This window comes from Aegilops tauschii, chromosome 5 (assembly GCF_002575655.3).
Source record: "Aegilops tauschii subsp. strangulata cultivar AL8/78 chromosome 5, Aet v6.0, whole genome shotgun sequence".
Taxonomy (NCBI): domain Eukaryota; kingdom Viridiplantae; phylum Streptophyta; class Magnoliopsida; order Poales; family Poaceae; genus Aegilops; species Aegilops tauschii.
In genome coordinates, this window is record NC_053039.3 from 46,668,146 (window position 1) to 46,686,124 (window position 17,979).

The window sequence follows — 17,979 nt, forward strand, 5'->3', positions numbered from 1 at the left end:
AGCTTGCCACACATTGCTGTTATTTGAAGGTTCTCTTCTAGCTATATATATATTCTTGGTTTCGTCCCGCAAAAAATAACAAACCCGTCACGGACTCGAACTCTAGACTTCCACTTCACGTATCAATAACAATAACCAACTAAACCATGGTATGGCTTGTGCTGAAACGAGGATGTTACCTTTCAATAGACCCACCTCGCTCCTTTCTATCAGATTCCACCAACTTTTATATGTTTCCGAGTTGAATCTAATAAGCCACCTAAACAATGAGGATGGGGAGCGCAGGAAGGAAAGGATCTAATAGAAAAATCTTGCAGCCATGATGAGCTTCAAAAGGAAAGAAAATAGAGCCTTGCATGGCCATGAGCGAGGAAGAAAAAAAAGGCTTCATGCCCATTTAGATGAGAGAGAGAAGAAATTGGGGCTTTCATTTATGGCATGAATGAGCCAGCAAGGAAAGAGATTATATTAGATGGGAGAGAGAATAAATTAGGAGCCTTGCTATCTCGCGCGCGCGCGCTGCAGCGAGCGGTTTCAGACAAGCTACACTTACCCTTTTTAGCAAATCTGGAGATTATGTTTGATCAAAATCATGCATGTACACAGTGGTGAGCATATATACCAAACTGAAGCACACAGAGAAACAGCTAGCAGATTAAATCATCATAGGATCGGATCGTCCAGATTACATCTTTTTTTATTTTTTGACGATAAAACTCAGGCGCTCTGCCATGCATGCATATTTCAGAAGTCAAAACCAAACGGTGGAACACTACATCGATCCTCAATACCGTATCTCGATCGATACCGTATGTCCGTATCTCGATCGATCGATCCTCACATCGTGCATAAGATAGAATCATAGAACTACTCGTCAGTCAGTCAGTCATCAACAGTGCCTCGATCATGAGCTGACCTAATCGGTCCTCAATCTTCCTCACCTCCCAAAAGGAGGGCCAGGGAGCTGACCAAGTCGCCCGCCATGAAGAAGATGGCCCAGTAGATCACGAGGATGTTGTCGGGGTCGACAGCCAACGTGAGGATGAGGTGGACGACGATGGTGAGCACGAGCGCGAGGTCCGCGAGGGCACTGCGGACGCAGAGGTGACGGCCTGGGAGCAGCAGCGCCAGCGCCGCCACGGCCGCCTGAGTCGCAGCGCAGTACACCATCCCGGTAATGTCCGTCGGCTGGACGCACTGCATGAACATGCATGATGGATCGATATGGATCGGCCGAAGCATCCAAGGGGTTATAGACGGGTCGTAGTACATACATACCAGGTCGCACGGGACGTGGTAGCAGGCGAGGGCGAAGGAGGCGAGGAAGACGCAAGCGGTGAAGAGCGCCCAAGCGCTGACCAGCCGGGCAGCATCCGTGACCGGGATCTTCTTCTTGCCCATGGTCTCGCCGTCGACGTCCATGGTGGATCCAAGCTAGCTAGCTAGCTAGGACAAGACACAAGAGCACACGATTAGTTCAATTTTCTGTCTCATCTTAATTTTCATTTCAAAAGGAAAGGAGGAGAGAGAGAGGTTTCCAACACGACCACGACGAAAGACAAATGAGACGAGATGGACAAAACGGATGTTGAATCCCTGCTCCCTATAGCTATGTGAGAGGGTCGTGTGTTGAAAGAGCTAACTGGAGGCGGCTGCATGTGGAGCTTTTTAACAAGCCGAAGCGAATGGAGCGAGACAGCAGAGCGAAGCAAAGCGACGCCGTGTGGGCCCGCCTCAACACCCACGACGTGTCGAGCCTCAACTTTTTACAGGTCATCAATTAAGTTCTCTTATTATTACAAGTCTATTTATTTACTACTCCCTCCATCCCATAATATAAGAGCGTTTTTTATATTATAGAATGGAGCAAGTATCTTCTTTGTCTTTCTCACGCTAGAAAGGGAGATGGGGCTTCAAAGAACTACAAAATTCAGCATGAGCCTTGTTAAAAAAAGGTTAATGACGATTAATGACATGCCTTCATTAAGGCATAAAGTGGTGAGACATCATGTGATATTAAATCCCACAAGTTTTTACTAAGGCATAAAGTGGTGAGGCATCATGTGCTATTCATTCCCACAAGTTTTTACTAAGGCATAAAGTGATGAGGCATCATGTGCTATCCAACCCCACAAGCTTTTACTATGACATAAAGTGGCGAGGCATCATGTGCTACATGTGCTATCCAACCCCGCAAGTTTTTATTAAGGCATAAAGTGGTGAGGCATCATGTGCTATCCAACCCCGCAAGTTTTCAATGCACCATCTCTCCAGTGAGCTATCTCTCCTTTCACACTTTTCCTAATTCTTAGGAAAGGACAATAAACCCAAACCATTTTCTATAGCTTTTCCTTTTTTAAAAAAAGTTTGCAAAGTAAGAGACGGGTTCGTCTGCATGAATTAGCTTGCTCTAAATAGCAACACTTGACCAGATGTTGGGACTAGGCGAGCCTAGATGGCCAGCTAGTTATGTTAAGAATGTGTAACGGTCACTGTTTAATTTGTTCTGAGCATATGAAAAACCGATCGATCAAGTCTGAAACTCTCAACACATGAAACATGTCGACATCCAGCAAGAACCTAGCGAATTAACCCCTTGCATTTGATCTGAAGAAAAAAAATGGATGGAGCCAAATTGACACAGTGGTGGCCGCACCAAACTGAAGTAACAAAGAACCTGCAGGTCAAGCCATCACAGTGATCTACGTCTTAACAGAACACAAACACGATGATCACCGTAGGTTCACGAGTCGAAACCAAAAGAGAATCTCTAGACCATCATGACAAGATTCAGAGTAAAAGTTTGAAGTCATCTAGAAGCAATCTGAGCCATCTTAAACAGTACTGATGCATGCAGGAACGAAATTAGCACAAGCAAGACCAAAAGTTCAGCAAACAGTCAGTGTAATTAAGCAGAGATCTCTGGACCAATAAGAACAGACAACCGGATCCGTCAAGTTTGAACCAAAATTCATTCAAGCCGCACTCGATAAGGAAACAACCGTTCCGTGCCACAAAATTTCATCAGAAGTGGAAAGGGAACAAACATTGGTCATCGCGACATCCATACGATTGCCCAATCTCTCATCGAAACCCCTACGAACAAAAAGACTGCCCAATCTCTCATCCGAACCACTACGAACTACTCCAGTAAATGATCTTGGAACTGGTCCAGAGAAGGTCTTGGACATTATTAGACGTGGTTGTAGACACTAATTATTTAGTAATAGAAGAATTATTTCACAGCAAAAGTAAGAACTTGTGTGGCTTTTTTTTTTTTTTTGAAGCTGCACACAGACACATGTATATGTACTCCTAGCTACACCTGTATTGCTGTCAGAAAATGAAAAGGAAGAAGAAAAGCTACACCTATATTAGAAAAGAAGCCCATTATTCTTTTTAACAGCAGATCGTATATTATTTTCCTTGTATCCTTTAGCTAATGAGTTGGTTTTCGTTTACATTAGAAAAAGAACAGAGTAGTATACCTGAATTCATGTCTCCAGCTTCACCGTATCTTTGTACTTGACTGAAGTATATGATCTGCACGTATATTGTCCAAAGCTATAAATAAATTCAAAAATAAATATTTTTGTCTAATTACACCCCTCAGACGCAGGAATGAAGTGTACAGACAACAAAACACCTATATGTCCAGCACCAGTTTGCACATCTCCAAGCTCCCGTCTGTCATCTCGTCAAAAGGAAGAATTACAAACGACAACCATCTTCCATAGTTCCTATCGAAGTCACGACCGTATTTGCCAGCACTGGAAGTATGTATCTGGTGTCTCCACAGCACCTGCAGCCGCTCCGTGACTTCCTTCATCATCGTCGATCTGTCCTCCCCTCTCACGCTCAGGCACTGAATGGTGAGGATGATAAGCTTCTCGACGATGACCATGGCCGCAGCATCGTCTGCGATCTTAGAGTCCAGCATTGTTTGGTGCTTGTTTTGGTGAAACATAAGGAGAAAATTATGGGACAATGATCTCTTCTCGCTGGAGTTATCATCGGTGTACAGAGCTTTCTTTCTCGTCATCAGCTCAAACAGAACGACCCCGAGGCTGTAGACGTCGCTCTTGTCAGTGAGGAGGTGGCTGATGAAGCTCTCGGGGTCAAGGTAGCCAAGGGTCCCCTGGACGAGCATGACACTACCAGAAAATCCGCTTACGCCGACGGCCTCATCTATGCCAACGGCCCCCGTCGGCATAGATAGACCTATGCCGACGGCCTAGGGCAGGTAGTAGGCGTCGAAACGCCGTCGGCATACGTCTATCTATGCCGACGGGGCCCGTCGGCATAGCCCGGGCCCACCTATCCGGTCGCGTCGAAACTACGCCGACGGGAGGTAATGGTGGCCGTCGGCATATCTACCGTCGGCATAGAATTGCTAACATCACCAATCCGCGTCGTCCATACGTCATCGATCCGAGGGAGTGGGGGATCATTGTGTGGAAGAGATATGCCTACGGCATAGCCGTCGGCATAGACCTGGCCCATGCCCCTCTGCCACGTCATCGATCCGCGTGCGATGCCACGTCATCGATCCGTGGGATTGTACCTCCGATGTGCACCTATGCTGATGGCCTTATATTTTTTTACTTTATATTATTTTTTGTTTTTCCACAAGATAAATATGCCTTTTCTAAAATAAACATACCCTAACGGTATATTGATTGCCCCCCTTACGAACGTCGCTGTCGCCGTGTCACGGAGGGGGGAAACGGTCGACACAGAGGGAATCTGGTTAGTGGGGGGATTCGGGGTGTAGCTATGCCGCCGATACATCGCACGGTCCCGATGCATATGTGAAAGTGTTTAGGCATGCGTAGACGCCCGTCTTGGGGCTCCGCGGTGTGGCCCCCCTCCACGCAAGGCAGTGCCGCCGTCACTTGGAGGGGGCCACACCCCGGAGACGCATGCCGCCTGTTCGGACATGCTACCACACCACCCCGCGTGTATGAGGGCCCGGTGCGACGCTCCGGTGGCATTGCTACCCCCCCAGGGCCCCCGTCCCGCCTAACCCTGTAGCGTTTGACCACGAGATCTAGCCCTTTGACTTTACAAGGACGGGCTTTGACCAGTGGACCTCTCCACCCGGTTGTGTTAGGTCAGCCCATAAGAACACTTTGGAGCAACATCCGAGCCAAACCCACAGCAAGATCCCCTCCGTGTAGACCCGACGCGTCTGTTTCCCCCCTCCAGGAACCGGCGGTGGCGCCGTCCGTGAGGGGGGCCACAGAGACGCGTGCCGCATCTTCGGACATGCCACCACACCCCCCCCCCCCCAGGATTCCTGCCCATCACATTGCTTGTTGGCCACTGCGTGTACGCCGTCCGCCTCCTCCTCGCCCCCCCCCCCCCCAGGATTCCTCTTAGGCAGGATCGTCGGCTCGCTTTCTTCGCCTGCGGCGACCTCGTTTGCTTGTTGGGCCTCTTCCAGCTGGGAGGTGAGCACTGAATGACTGGTGAACAGGGCAGCCGATTAGTTCATCTAGCTGCGCTGCAGCTATAGGGGATCAGCTCATGAGGAGTTGAGGGCAGGCTGATGAGTATTTGTGAATGTAGTACCTGGTAATGTAGTTTAGTGTTAATTGGAGCGATAGATCTACTAGCTAGCTAGCAATTGGTCGACTATACTACTAGTTGGCATAATTAGCCTGGATTGTTACATTTCTTTGAGAATGGTAATCTACCAGAGGGTATCAACGACACTGTCATTGTACTAATCCCTAAAGGAAAGGACCCACAGACTTTGAAAGATTTTCGGCCCATCAGTTTGTGCAACGTTATTTACAAGGTCATCTCCAAGTGCCTTGTGAATAGGTTGAGACCAGTACTGAATGATATCATATCGGAGACCCAAAGTGCTTTCATTCCAGGGAGGATGATCACTGACAATGCAATCATAGCATTTGAATGCTTCCATAAGATACAACACAGCAGGAACAAGCATGATACCCATTGTGCTTACAAATTGGATCTTGCAAAGGCCTATGATCGGGTGGAATGGAGATATCTCGAGCAAGTTCTGGGAAAAATTGGCTTCTGTCCGCAGTGGATTAAGTGGATCATGGAGTGCGTCACTTCAGTCAGATTTTCAGTGAAGTGCAATGGGGAACAGTCGGAATTCTTCACACCGACCAGAGGCCTTCGTCAAGGGGATCCACTAAGCCCATACCTCTTTTTATTTGTTGCAGATGGTTTGGGTAGTCTGTTGACCAGAGAGGTGGCGGGTGGACATATCACGCCAATCAAAGTAGCAAGAAATAGCCCCGGCATCTCAAATCTGCTATTCGCTGACGATAGTCTACTATTCTTCAAGGGTACGGTAGACCAAGCGAAATCGGTGAAGAAAGCGCTGAGTATTTTTCAGAGATGTACTGGCCAACTTCTCAGCTCTAGCAAGTGCTCTATCTTGTTCAGTGAGGTGTGTCCAGAGAATGTGAGAGAAGGCATCAAATCGGTGTTGGAAGTAGAAACATCCACTTTTGAGAGCAAGTACTTGGGGCTCCCGACGCCAGAAGGGAGAATGAAGGATGAACACTTCCAACCTATCATGGATAGGCTTGGAAAAAGATGCAACAACTAGAATGAGAGGTTTATGTCATATGCAGCCAAAGAGGTACATATTAAGTCTGTCGCTCAAGCACTTCCCACCTTCATTATGGGAGTCTTCCTCCTTTCAAAAGGCTTTTGTGAGAAATATGAGAAAATGATCAGAGATTTTTGATGGGGAGATGAGAAAGAGCACAGGAAGGTTCATTGGATGTCTTGGGAACACATGACTCAACCGAAGAGAGCAGGAGGAATTGGATTCAGAGATATGCACATGTTCAATTTGGCGCTGCTAGCGAGGCAGGGATGGAGGCTCATCCAAAACCCAGAAAGCCTGTGTGCATGAGTCCTCAAGTCTAAATACTTCCCTAAGAGCGACCTACTTGATACTGTCTTCTCGTCCGACGCTTCTCCGGTATGGAGAGGCATAGAGCATGGGCTTGAGTTGCTGAAAAAGGACCTAGTTTGGAGAGTGGGCAATGGTAAACGCATACAGATTCAACGTGACCAATGGCACGGAATGAGGGTTTGAGATCAGTGAGTTTCAGGAGGCCGTCTAGACTCCGTTGGGTTAACCAACTAATTGATCCGGAGACAAAAAATTGGAATTCGGAACTGATTGGAAACATTTTCTTCCCTTTCGATGCAGAGGAAATTCTCAGGATAAATATTCCTTCGGCCGAAGTGGATGACTGTGTTGCCTGGCATTACGAGAAAAATGGCAATTTTACTGTCAGGAGTGCGTATAAACTGGCGGCTAGTCTGGAACGTAACACAGCCGCGGGCGCCTCGTCCTCCGCCTCTGGAGTAGGGGACAGGAGTATTTGGGACGTCATCTGGAAAATGAATATCCCGGAGAGAATCAAGATATTTGGATGGAGAATTGCCGCGGAAACGCTAGCAACAAAGAAGAACAAATGTAAATGTACAATTGTTCATGATAGCATCTGTGACATATGCGGACATGGAGATGAGGATGAATACCATGCGGTATTAGCATGCACTAAGAGCAGAGCGCTGCGGTTTGCTATGAGGAAGGAGTGGGACATCCCGGATGAACAGGAATTCTGGTATACTGGAAGTGACTGGCTCCAAGTTCTGTTGGACAAACATGATCTGGATATGAGAGTTAAAATCCTTCTTTTGCTGTGGCGATCCTGGTTCCTACGGGATGATTGTGTGCACCATGAGGGCAAAGAATCAGTATCGCGATCGGTGTGCTTCCTCGTCAGGTATGAGGAGGAGATAAGAAACCTGTCTATGATAGATGAGACTAAAGGAAAAAGCAGTTGGTCTTTGTTTGTCTCTGGAGCAACCAAACCTCGGGATCTGCCAAGTGCAGAAAGTTCTCCTCTGTGGGACAAGCCACTGATTGGTGAGGTTAAGTTAAACACAGACGCGGCCTTCCTGTCGGAGACTGGGCAGTGTTGGGCGGGTGCTGTCGCCCGCGATCATCAGGGTCGGGTCCTCTTTTCGGCGTGCAGATTGATGAATGCATGCAGAACTGTGGAAGAAGCTGAAGGGCAGGCTATACTGTTGGGTATCGCTGCGCTATCGGCCATGTACCGGGGCAGTCTAATCATTGAAACGGATTGTGCCTTGATTGTGAAGGAACTGGAGGAGGGAAGCCAAAATAGGTCTGCATGCTTCTCAACCATCTGTGATATAAGGAGCACAGCGACGTTTTTCAACTCCGTCAGTGCCAAAGCTGTTAAACGAAACAAGAACAAACTGGCCCATGAGCTCGCGGTCAGGGGCAGGCGAGAAGGTGACTCGCTGATCATTGCGGATGTGCCGATAGGGCTAAGGCCGCTCATGCTATCTGAAAGTACCATGTAGTTGGTTTGTTTGGGTAGTCATTCTAAAAAAAAAAAAAGCCTGGATTGTGGTCGTCTTAATTGGATGTAATATTCAACATTTGCTCTGTAGTATGATCATACATCAGTACGTTATATCCAGCTTTTGTATGACTGATGTTGGTGAAATTGCTGCAGTTTACGTACTTATATAATCTATCTAGTATCCTATTCCTGGTGTGCGTGTGCGTGTGTGTGTGTGTGTTTTGCTGGACTATTGCTGGTGCGTTGATTGCATAACAGGCACGGTTGGCCATCCATGGTCGAGACGATGCACGGTCTCCTTCGTGCACTTCTGTTATCTTCATTGCCACTTTTCGTTCCTGGCTAGACGTGAATTCTCGTACGATCACAGTGACTGTGTGATGTTGGGATAATAAATAGGGAAAGGAGAAGAGTAAACATTGTTTAGTTTTGCCATCTTGATTTGTTACAAAGCATCTCTAGTCCCCTGGTTGAATTCGAAACTGGGATGGTAGTAGTAGTATTGCAGCCTGAGTTGGTACATGTGAGGGTACCAATTCCTGTACTGGTACATGTGTGGTGTGCGCTTTCTTGTCTCAGATTCAGAGCTTGAGTACAAAACTAGAGTACTTATGTTTGTGATACACAAAGTTTATAGCCCCGGAACCGGCAATCTATGGCAGAATTAAGTTGTAAACGGGATAATGAAGAAGCAAAATGCAAAGGCTAAAGATCACGATGCCTAGTTCTTTACAAACATTTTCCCCCGTGCTTTTCTTTCCTCATCTCAGGCTAAAGACCATGCATCATGACAAGTTCATCAATGCAGACTTTCACATAACCTGACTAACAGTAAATTGCATTTGCGCAACTCTAGAAAACAACTCGATCAGCAAGCAAGTAAAAACTAGGAAACTAGTTGCATTTGTATTTTTCAACTAGGAAACTACCTAGTATGCTGATACATACCTCTTAGCCCAGCAACCAACCCTGGAAAACTGCTTAATCAGACACAAGTCTAGGAAACTTGACAAAACTAGCAGGAACCACTGCTGAAACACTGAAACATAGCTGAACAACCGACATTTCCGGCATAGAACGGAATCAAAGTGAGGTAATCTCACGAGTCAATCAAAACCGGAAAGAAGGGCATAAACACAACAAGTTGATTGATCAAGTAGACAATGATGACCAGAACAAACTGAAGTACACAAAGAACCCATTTATGAGTTGGTGTGACAATACGAATTACTGTAGTTAGTTGTACATGTGTGCGTGCTCTGAAATTTACAACTCTACTGTCTAAAATTTGTCTGAACCCATTTCTGTTGTCTGAAATTCAGAGCTAGAATACAACACTACTCATATCTGGCGTAAGAATATACAGCAGAATTAGCAGTTGTAAACAAAATATATATGTGATTCAGAAGTTAATGTGACATGCATGTAAAGAAGGTATATCCGTGATTCAGGAATTAATGGCGCCGGAACGGGCATATACAGCAGAATTCACAGTTGGAAACATGGTATAGAAGCAACGCTGCTGGCAAAAATGCAAAGCAGGGCTTGTGCAACATGCATGTACTAATCTGAAACATGTTTCTCTGCATTTAAGCGAGCGAGAAACAGGATAAATAAAGACAATGCATGATGAGAAGCTTATCAGTGCAGAATACTACAGAACCCGACTAACCTCAAGTTGCATTTGCACATCTCTAAGAAACTGCTTGATCGGACAACTAGGACATTGCCTAGCAACAAACAGAAACTAACTTAGCCCGGCAACCAACTCTCCGAAAACTGCTTGACGAGACACAATTCAAGGAAATAAATTACCTAGTAACTTTAGTCAGGTTCTGTAGTTGAACAATCATAACTATTGAAAAAAATCCTGAAACTTAACCCAGCTACCAACATTTCTGTCATATAATCTGGAATTTAACCGAGGTGAGTTCATCAGTCAAAACCGAAAAGGTGGGAATATCAAAGAGTTTCAGTAAGACTGATCCTGTATCTGAATGGCATTTGTCCTACATCATCCACAATCCAAAAACACAACATGCAGTTGAACAATCATGCACACAATGGTGAGGAGAACAAACTGTCGTACAGATAACCTGCAGATCAAACACATCACACTATCATCCAATTTACTACACCTTAATAGATCAGAAACAAGATGACACCGTAAGTTCTTGGAATGGGAATATCAAAGACTTTCAGCTAGAATGAGCCTATATAACTTACGCACAGCATAATACATGGTGCAAAACACACAATGTGCATATGGTAAGGATGACCAGAACAAACAAACTGAAGTAGACAAAGATCCTGCAGACCAAACCATCACAAGATCATCTGCAAACTCAACTTATTATATCCTGTCATGTGCCTGATCATCAAACACACACGCTTTTCAAACATTATCCTAACAACTGAACAACATTCCTTGTATGCATGCATGCATTGGATGATTCAGAGTGAAAATTGGAAGTGAATTGAGCCATCTAAACAGTAACTGATGCAAGCAGGAACAAAATTAGCACAAGCAACAACCAAAGTTCAGCAAACAGTCGGAACAGAGCAACGAGAAGATGAATCAAATTCGCACCAAAAATCATTCAAGTCGTACTGGATAAGCTAGGCAACAATCATTCGGTGCCACAAAATGTGATCAGACGTAGAACACAGTACTCATCACAACATCTCATCTGAACCTCTATTGAACTAAACGGCTGCCCAAATCTCTCATCCGAACCACTACGCACTGCTAGCAGTAAATCCTACATGGCTAAAAACATAACAGAGAAAAACGATCGAGACGACTCACGCATCAGTGCATCTCACTCGCCGGGAGCTACTTGCCTTGCAGAGAAGCTAATTCAGTCGCTGATAGTTTAGCCAAACACTCCTTTACGTCTAGCTCGTCTGAATTCTGGGAGACTACTATCCCTGACTTTATTCTTCCTCAAGTTGTAAACGATATGTCTATTATATGAGGAATAAAGTTGTTGATGCTAAAGAAAAAGCACCAGATATTGCAGTCCTTTATATTTTTGGTACAAGAGATTTCATCAAAGACCATAAGAGTTACATCTGTCTCCGGGATGGTCTCAAGTTAATAATATCCGCCAAACCATAGTACTATCCTGAATTACAGCTGTTAAGATTTAGAAATCACAGTTTGACAGTAATAGAGTAGTAAAAACACTGGATTGGGATCTCGTGCCTTCTTCATTACCACATTGATTGAATGGTTGTATGATTATGCAGAAGAAAAGTGCAGCATTCTTAAACAGGTTGGAGTGGATGAATTTCTTTTCCTACGAAACCTAATACAAATGAATCATATGAATACAAATGATTTGCATTTACACGAATCAAACAATCCATATAGGAAAATCTTCTAGGGATAAGAATTCTCTAAACATCTTTTGAATCAAATAGGCCCTTAGCTAACAGATTTACGGCCCTACATAAAGACATGGTTTATCTCTGTTCATGGCAAAAACTCTGTGCTTGGGATCATTCAACAAAGGACGAGCAACATAAGCTAAGAAAGGTTTAGTCGTTCAGATCACTTCAATCAAGCAAAACTCCTTTGCCAAACTCGGATAACAGAGAGGTGATATTTTCACTTCCGAAACATGATATAGGGATACATTGTGCCTAAACTCTTGCTTGTTTGTACAAGCATGCAGGTTTTAACTAGGAGAAAATAACTAAAAAGATTGCAATCAAAATAGAGATATAGCAAGCGAAAAAGAAAGACTCATCTCCACACAGACCAATCGAAGTGCACACAGAAAACACAGTATTAATGCAGAATCCAAAAGTGCCAGTTCTACCTGCATAAATAGGATAGATTGATAGCATTTTTGTTTGACACGGCAAACTAGCAAAATATACACTAATCAAATTGACCTGATAATAGCCTTGGCTGCTGTCTGGCAGTCAGCTCTTTGAGGGCAGAACCACACACACAAAATAGATTCCAAGTTTACTTGATAGATGATATGATCACCAGTACCCACACACGCAAGTACTAATCAAATTGACCTGATAATATCCTTGGCAGCTATCAGCTCATCAGGCAAGAATCTAGCAATGAGCTCTTTGAGAGCAGACGGACAACTGCTTTTGAGATGTTGGTAACCATCACTTGCGATCATTGCCTCCAATTGGAAGCAGAAGCAAGGAACTCAAAGCAAGCCTCCTTGAGTCCATGGCAGTTATGCTGCTCGGCCAAAGCCAAACTAGTGGCAACCATTTTGGTGTCAATGTGATTGCACAACTTCTCCTCACATATCAGCTTCAGCCTCTCGATGTCGTATCTGTCCGCCGCTACAAGTAGATGGCTAGCTGTCACAACATCATCTAGTGTTGCATCTTCATTAGTGCTCTCAGGGAGTGAATCCGTGTAGATGAAATGGAGCAAGGACTTGAACACATCAGCTTCTATATCATCAATTTCGATTGGATCAGCGGCTTCCGCCCTCATGGCGCCAAAGAGCTCTGCCCTGAAGACCGGTGAGCGAGCGGCGAGCATGGACCTATGAGCCGAGAATATCTCGCCATCGACTCGAAAGGCCACGTCTGCTCCATCCTTGCTTTCCAAGAGGCTACGGAGCTGCTGATGCAAGTTGCTTGGAGGAACCACAACAAACTGATTTGCATGTGTCTCTTTGCTGCGGATCTTCTTCACGACAGTGACATCACACCTGATTCTGAAACTATCGCCTCTTAGGTGCACTGATCCCTCGAGATCCTTCTGCAAGATAAAAGAAGTGAAACCCCAGTCTGAACCTTTGCTTGGGAAGATATGTTCTGTGATAGTTTTGGTGTATGAAGGCACTGGTTCTCCACCCTTGTCAAGTAAACTGAAGGTGAATTTCGCCTTCACATCCTTGGCATCAGCAGATTCAAGAACCAGATAAACAGATATGTAACCAGGCACGCCGTTACCATTTGGGTAATATTTAACAACCCAGACATGATCTCCGACTACGAAAGGGATAGATGTGGCAAACTCGCCAGTCTGGAGCAGCTCCTTGGAATACGCATCTATCTTGATCACATGTGTCCTCCTTTCTTCTGCAACCACAATGGCGGACTTGACTATCCCACGCTCTCCCATTCTAGGGGTTGGATTGGGGTAGTACTTAAGGTTGGCAAGAATGGAAGATGAAATATTTTTCTGCGTCTGTAACTCCGTATATATAGAGAGATCAGTTAGAAGTTACAGGACAAAAACCACCCGATGTCCACGTTTACAACAGAAGTGATGGATACTAAGCAATAATATACATGAAAGTAACACACTCAACAACTTAAAATGGCCGATAGTAGAAATTCTTACGAAAATAAAGTTTTCTACTTGAAATTCTAGTCGATTATGTAAATTTGAATAATAAAACATAAGAACTCTAAACAATAGAAAGAAATATGATCAGCGAAAGAACATGAATTCCCCTGTTAATTTCTTGATTATTACGTTATCGCAAGTGCACAACGAGTTACATTATTTGTGTTTGCAGATGCAAGAATAGAAAAATAAAATAAAGCATATATGTTTGTTAAACTGTACATATTGTTGTGAAGTTAAACTTACTCGGCATTGTGTCTTACTCGGCATTCTCAATTCTAATAACACACTTAAATTCTAATAACACACTTAAAATTTGTACATATTGTTGTGAAAATAAATCTAGCTCAGATGGGCCACTGCTATTAGATGGGCCGTGTCTGCGCGTATGCTCGCTGCATATATATCTCGTTTGCTCCAATCTTCCAACCGGTATCCAACTTCAAATTTTACCCGTGACACGGCATCTCCAACCCGGACCCGAAAATTTCCTCACGCATCTGCCCGCATACATCCGGCCTTCCTATTTCTTTTTTAAAAGTCGCATGTTCACATAGCCGCATACATAGAGCACAGACATTCAAATAGCCACATGCAATAGTAGTTCAAATTTTAAAAAGTTCAAATGTTACGTTCCAACATTGTTGTCCTCTTTAACCGCCCATAGATGCTTGTGAGTTGCCCGATGCTGAATTTCTTGATGCATTTGAATAAACTCTTTAAATGTGGACGGATTCTGGTCTGGAAGTTCGATATGATCGCCCACGTTCTCAAATTCTAGAGCTGTGGCAGTATCCTCACCCTCATCCTTGATGATCATCTAGTGCATGATCACACAACATGTCATCACCTCCCACAAGGCCTTCGGATTCCATTGCTTAGCATGTCCACGGACAACTGCAAACAGGCCTGTAGAACTCGAAATGCACTCTCGACATCCTTTCTAGCTGCTTCTTGTCTTTGGGTAAAGTGAAACTTTTTCTGGCCAACTGGGTTAGAGATGGTGTTGACAAAGATAGCCCACGGAGGATAGATACCGTCAACAAGATAGTAGCCAATGGTGTTCTCATGTCCATTGACAGTAAAGTGGCAAGAAGAAGCTTTTCATTCAGTTAGCCTCGCAAACAATGGTGATCGTTGTAGCACATTGATGCCATTGTGAGACCCGGGCATGCCAAAGAAAGCATGCCAAATCCAAAGATCGTGTGATGGAACAGCTTCAAGAATGATGATGGGATTCTTAACATGACCCTGATAATGCCCTTGTAAAGCCTCTAGGTAGTTCTTCCATTTTCAATACATCCAGTCAAGACATCCAGGCAAACCGACCACCCTATCGCTTTTGAGATTGCCTAGGGCCTCTTGGTGTCTGCCACAGTTGGTTCTCTCAGGTACTGAGGTCAAAACACCTCGGCCACGATAGTTGCAAACCTGACCATGGCAACTACGCAGGTGCTCTCAGACATCCATAGGTATTCGTCCCACGAATCAACGATCATGGCATACGCAAGCATCCGGAGTGCGACCGTGCACTTACGATAACCAGAGAACCCAATCGTTCCACGACATCCTTTCTTCAAGATGAAATAGTCATCATAGGGCCAAACGCCATGGTACAAACAATCGAAGATAGCTTTGCGCATCTAAAAACGCCTGCTGAAATGGTCAGCGAAGAGAGCATTGTGGGCAAAGTAGTCGTCCATCAGTCAAATGGCAGTGCGCCCTGTTGCGGTTGATCACCCGATGACCCTTGATCGATCCCTTGAAATTCGGAACATGCTCCTCCGCATGCTCCGCATGTTCACTGCATCATCATCACCTCATTCGTGTAGTCCTCCTCTTTGGACGAGCCGTGAGACGACTCAACATATATAGTGCTTGTATATGTACTCCAAATCAGAATCCATTCCTTAAAAGAAGAAGGGATGATTTTTTTTAGCTCCGATAATTCATCGAACAGTTGCTAGGCATGGTGAATATAGCAGTAGCGGATGGTACCTGGCGAGATGGTCAGAGGAGAGGGATTGAACAGCGATGAAGGTGAAGTGGGGTGGAGCCCGGCTAGATGTTGGGGAATGTAGTAATTTCAAAAAAATTCCTACGCACACGCAAGATCATGGTGATGCATAGCAACGAGAGGGGAGAGTGTTGTCCATGTACCCTCGTAGACCAAAAGCAGAAGCGTTAGCACAATGCGGTTGATGTAATCGTACGTCTTCACGATCCGACCGATCCAAGTACCGAACGTACGGCACCTCCGAGTTCAGCACACGTTCAGCTCGATGACGTCCCACGAACTCCGATCCAGCAGAGCTTTGCAGGTGAGTTCCGTCAGAACGACGGTGTTGATGATGCTACCAACGCAGGGCTTCGCCTAAGCACCGCTACGATATTACCGAGGTGGAATATGGTGGAGGGGGGCACCGCACACGGCTAAGAGATCAATGATCAATTGTTGTGTCTCCAAGGGGTGCCCCTTCCCCGTATGTAAAGGAGTGGAGGAGGGGGAGGGCCGGCCCTCTCTATGGCACGCCCTAGGGGAGTCCTACTCCCACTAGGAGTAGGATTCCCCCTTTCCTAGTAGAACTAGGAGCCCTTCCAAGTAGTAGGAGTAGGAGAGAAGGAAAGGGAAAAGAGAAGAGAAGGAAGGAGGGGGTGCCGCCCCTCCCCCTAGTCCAATTCGGACTAAGCCTTGGGGGGCGCGCAGCCACCCCTCTCTCTTTCCCCTAAAGCCCAATAAGGCCCATATACTCCCCGGCGCATTCGCGTAACTCTCCGGTACTCCGAAAATACCCGAATCACTCGGAACCTTTCCGAAGTCCGAATATAATCGTCTAATATATCGATCTTTATGCTCGACCATTTCGAGACTCCTCGTCATGTCCCCGGTCTCATCCGGGACTCCGAACTACCTTCGGTACATCAAAACACATAAACTCATATTACCGATCGTCACAGAACTTTAAGCGTGCGGACCCTACGGGTTCGAGAACTATGTAGACATGACCGAGACACGTCTCCGGTCAATAACCAATAGCGGAACCTGGATGCACATATTGGCTCCCACATATTTTTGAAGATCTTTATTGGTCAAACCGCATAACAACATACGTTGTTCCCTTTGTCACGGTATGTTACTTGCCCGAGGTTCGATCGTCGGTATCTCAATACCTAGTTCAATCTCGTTACCGGCAAGTCTCTTTACTCGTTCCGTAATACATCATCCCGCAACTAACTCATTAGTTACAATGATTGCAAGGCTTATAGTGATGTGTATTACCGAGTGGGCCCAGAGATACCTCTCAGACAATCGGAGTGACAAATCCTAATCTCGAAATACGCCAACTCAACAAGTACCTTTGGAGACACCTGTAGAGCACCTTTCTAATCACCCAGTTACGTTGTGATGTTTGGTAGCACACAAAGTGTTCCTCCGGTAAACGGGAGTTGCATAATCTCATAGTCATAGGAACATGTATAAGTCATGAAGAAAGCAATAGCAACATACCAAACGATCAAGTGCTAAGCTAACGGAATGGGTCAAGTCAATCACATCATTCTTCTAATGATGTGATCCCGTTAATCAAATGACAACTCATGTCTATGGCTAGGAAACTTAACCATCTTTGATTCAACGAGCTAGTCAAGTAGAGGCATACTAGTGACACTCTGTTTGTCTATGTATTCACACATGTATCAAGTTTCCGGTTAATACAATTTTAGCATGAATAATAAACATTTATCATGAAATAAGGAAATAAATAATAACTTTATTATTGCCTCTAGGGCATCTTTCCTTCAGTCTCCCACTTGCACTAGAGTCAATAATCTAGTTCACATCGTCATGTGATTTAACACCAATAGTTCACATCGTCATGTGACCAACACCCAAAGGGTTTACTAGAGTCAATAATCTAGTTCACATCGCCATGTGATTAATACCCAAAGAGTACAAAGGTGTGATCATGTTTTGCTTGTGTGAGAAGTTTAGTCAACGGGTCTGCCAAATTCAGATCCGTATGTATTTTGCAAATTTCTATGTCAACAATGCTCTGCACGGAGCTACTCTAGTTAATTGCTCCCACTTTCAGTATGTATCCAGATTGAGACTTAGAGTTATCTGGATCAGTGTCAAAACTTGCATCAACGTAACCCTTTACGACGAACCTTTTGTCACCTCCATAATCGAGAAACATATCCTTATTCCACTAAGGATAATTTTGACCGCTGTCC

The 17,979-nt window shown here is 44.9% G+C and overlaps 3 protein-coding genes and 1 pseudogene across 3 annotated transcripts; 1 reads left to right on the top strand and 3 right to left on the bottom strand.

The window, feature by feature from the left end:
- Positions 1 to 547: 547 nt before the first annotated feature.
- LOC123493846 (uncharacterized) lies at positions 548 to 1,611 on the bottom strand. Its single transcript, XM_045228117.1, has 2 exons — positions 1,279 to 1,611; positions 548 to 1,197 (listed from the first exon to the last, which is right to left on the bottom strand). Exons 1-2 carry the CDS (start codon positions 1,420 to 1,422, stop codon positions 928 to 930), a joined length of 414 nt encoding a protein of 137 aa, XP_045084052.1. The 5' UTR covers positions 1,423 to 1,611; the 3' UTR covers positions 548 to 927.
- Positions 1,612 to 3,296: 1,685 nt separating this feature from the next.
- Positions 3,297 to 4,521, bottom strand: LOC141022297 (putative wall-associated receptor kinase-like 16). The gene is made up of 2 exons (XM_073498590.1): positions 4,423 to 4,521; positions 3,297 to 4,138 (listed from the first exon to the last, which is right to left on the bottom strand). The coding sequence occupies exons 1-2, from the start codon at positions 4,519 to 4,521 to the stop codon at positions 3,647 to 3,649; spliced, it is 591 nt and encodes a 196-aa protein (XP_073354691.1). The 3' UTR covers positions 3,297 to 3,646.
- Positions 4,522 to 7,590: 3,069 nt separating this feature from the next.
- Positions 7,591 to 8,400, top strand: LOC141022539 (uncharacterized). Its single transcript, XM_073498795.1, has one exon. It carries the CDS (start codon positions 7,591 to 7,593, stop codon positions 8,398 to 8,400), a length of 810 nt encoding a protein of 269 aa, XP_073354896.1.
- A 4,030-nt stretch (positions 8,401 to 12,430) lies between these two features.
- On the bottom strand, positions 12,431 to 13,518 carry LOC109775918 (BTB/POZ and MATH domain-containing protein 1-like; annotated as a pseudogene).
- Positions 13,519 to 17,979: the final 4,461 nt, after the last annotated feature.

What these genes read in the sequence shown, in the direction of transcription:
- LOC123493846 (XM_045228117.1), bottom strand. Translation starts at nt 1,422, where the DNA reads ATGGACGTCGACGGCGAGACCATGGGCAAGAAGAAGATCCCGGTCACG. An exon ending in ACCACGTCCCGTGCGACCTG is followed by an intron (nt 1,198 to 1,278) that starts GTATGTATGTAC and finishes ATGTTCATGCAG; the next exon opens with TGCGTCCAGCCGACGGACAT.
- LOC141022297 (XM_073498590.1), bottom strand. Translation starts at nt 4,521, where the DNA reads ATGACGTGGCAGAGGGGCATGGGCCAGGTCTATGCCGACGGCTATGCC. An exon ending in CACTCCCTCGGATCGATGAC is followed by an intron (nt 4,139 to 4,422) that starts GTATGGACGACG and finishes ATGCTCGTCCAG; the next exon opens with GGGACCCTTGGCTACCTTGA.
- LOC141022539 (XM_073498795.1), top strand. Translation starts at nt 7,591, where the DNA reads ATGAGGAAGGAGTGGGACATCCCGGATGAACAGGAATTCTGGTATACT.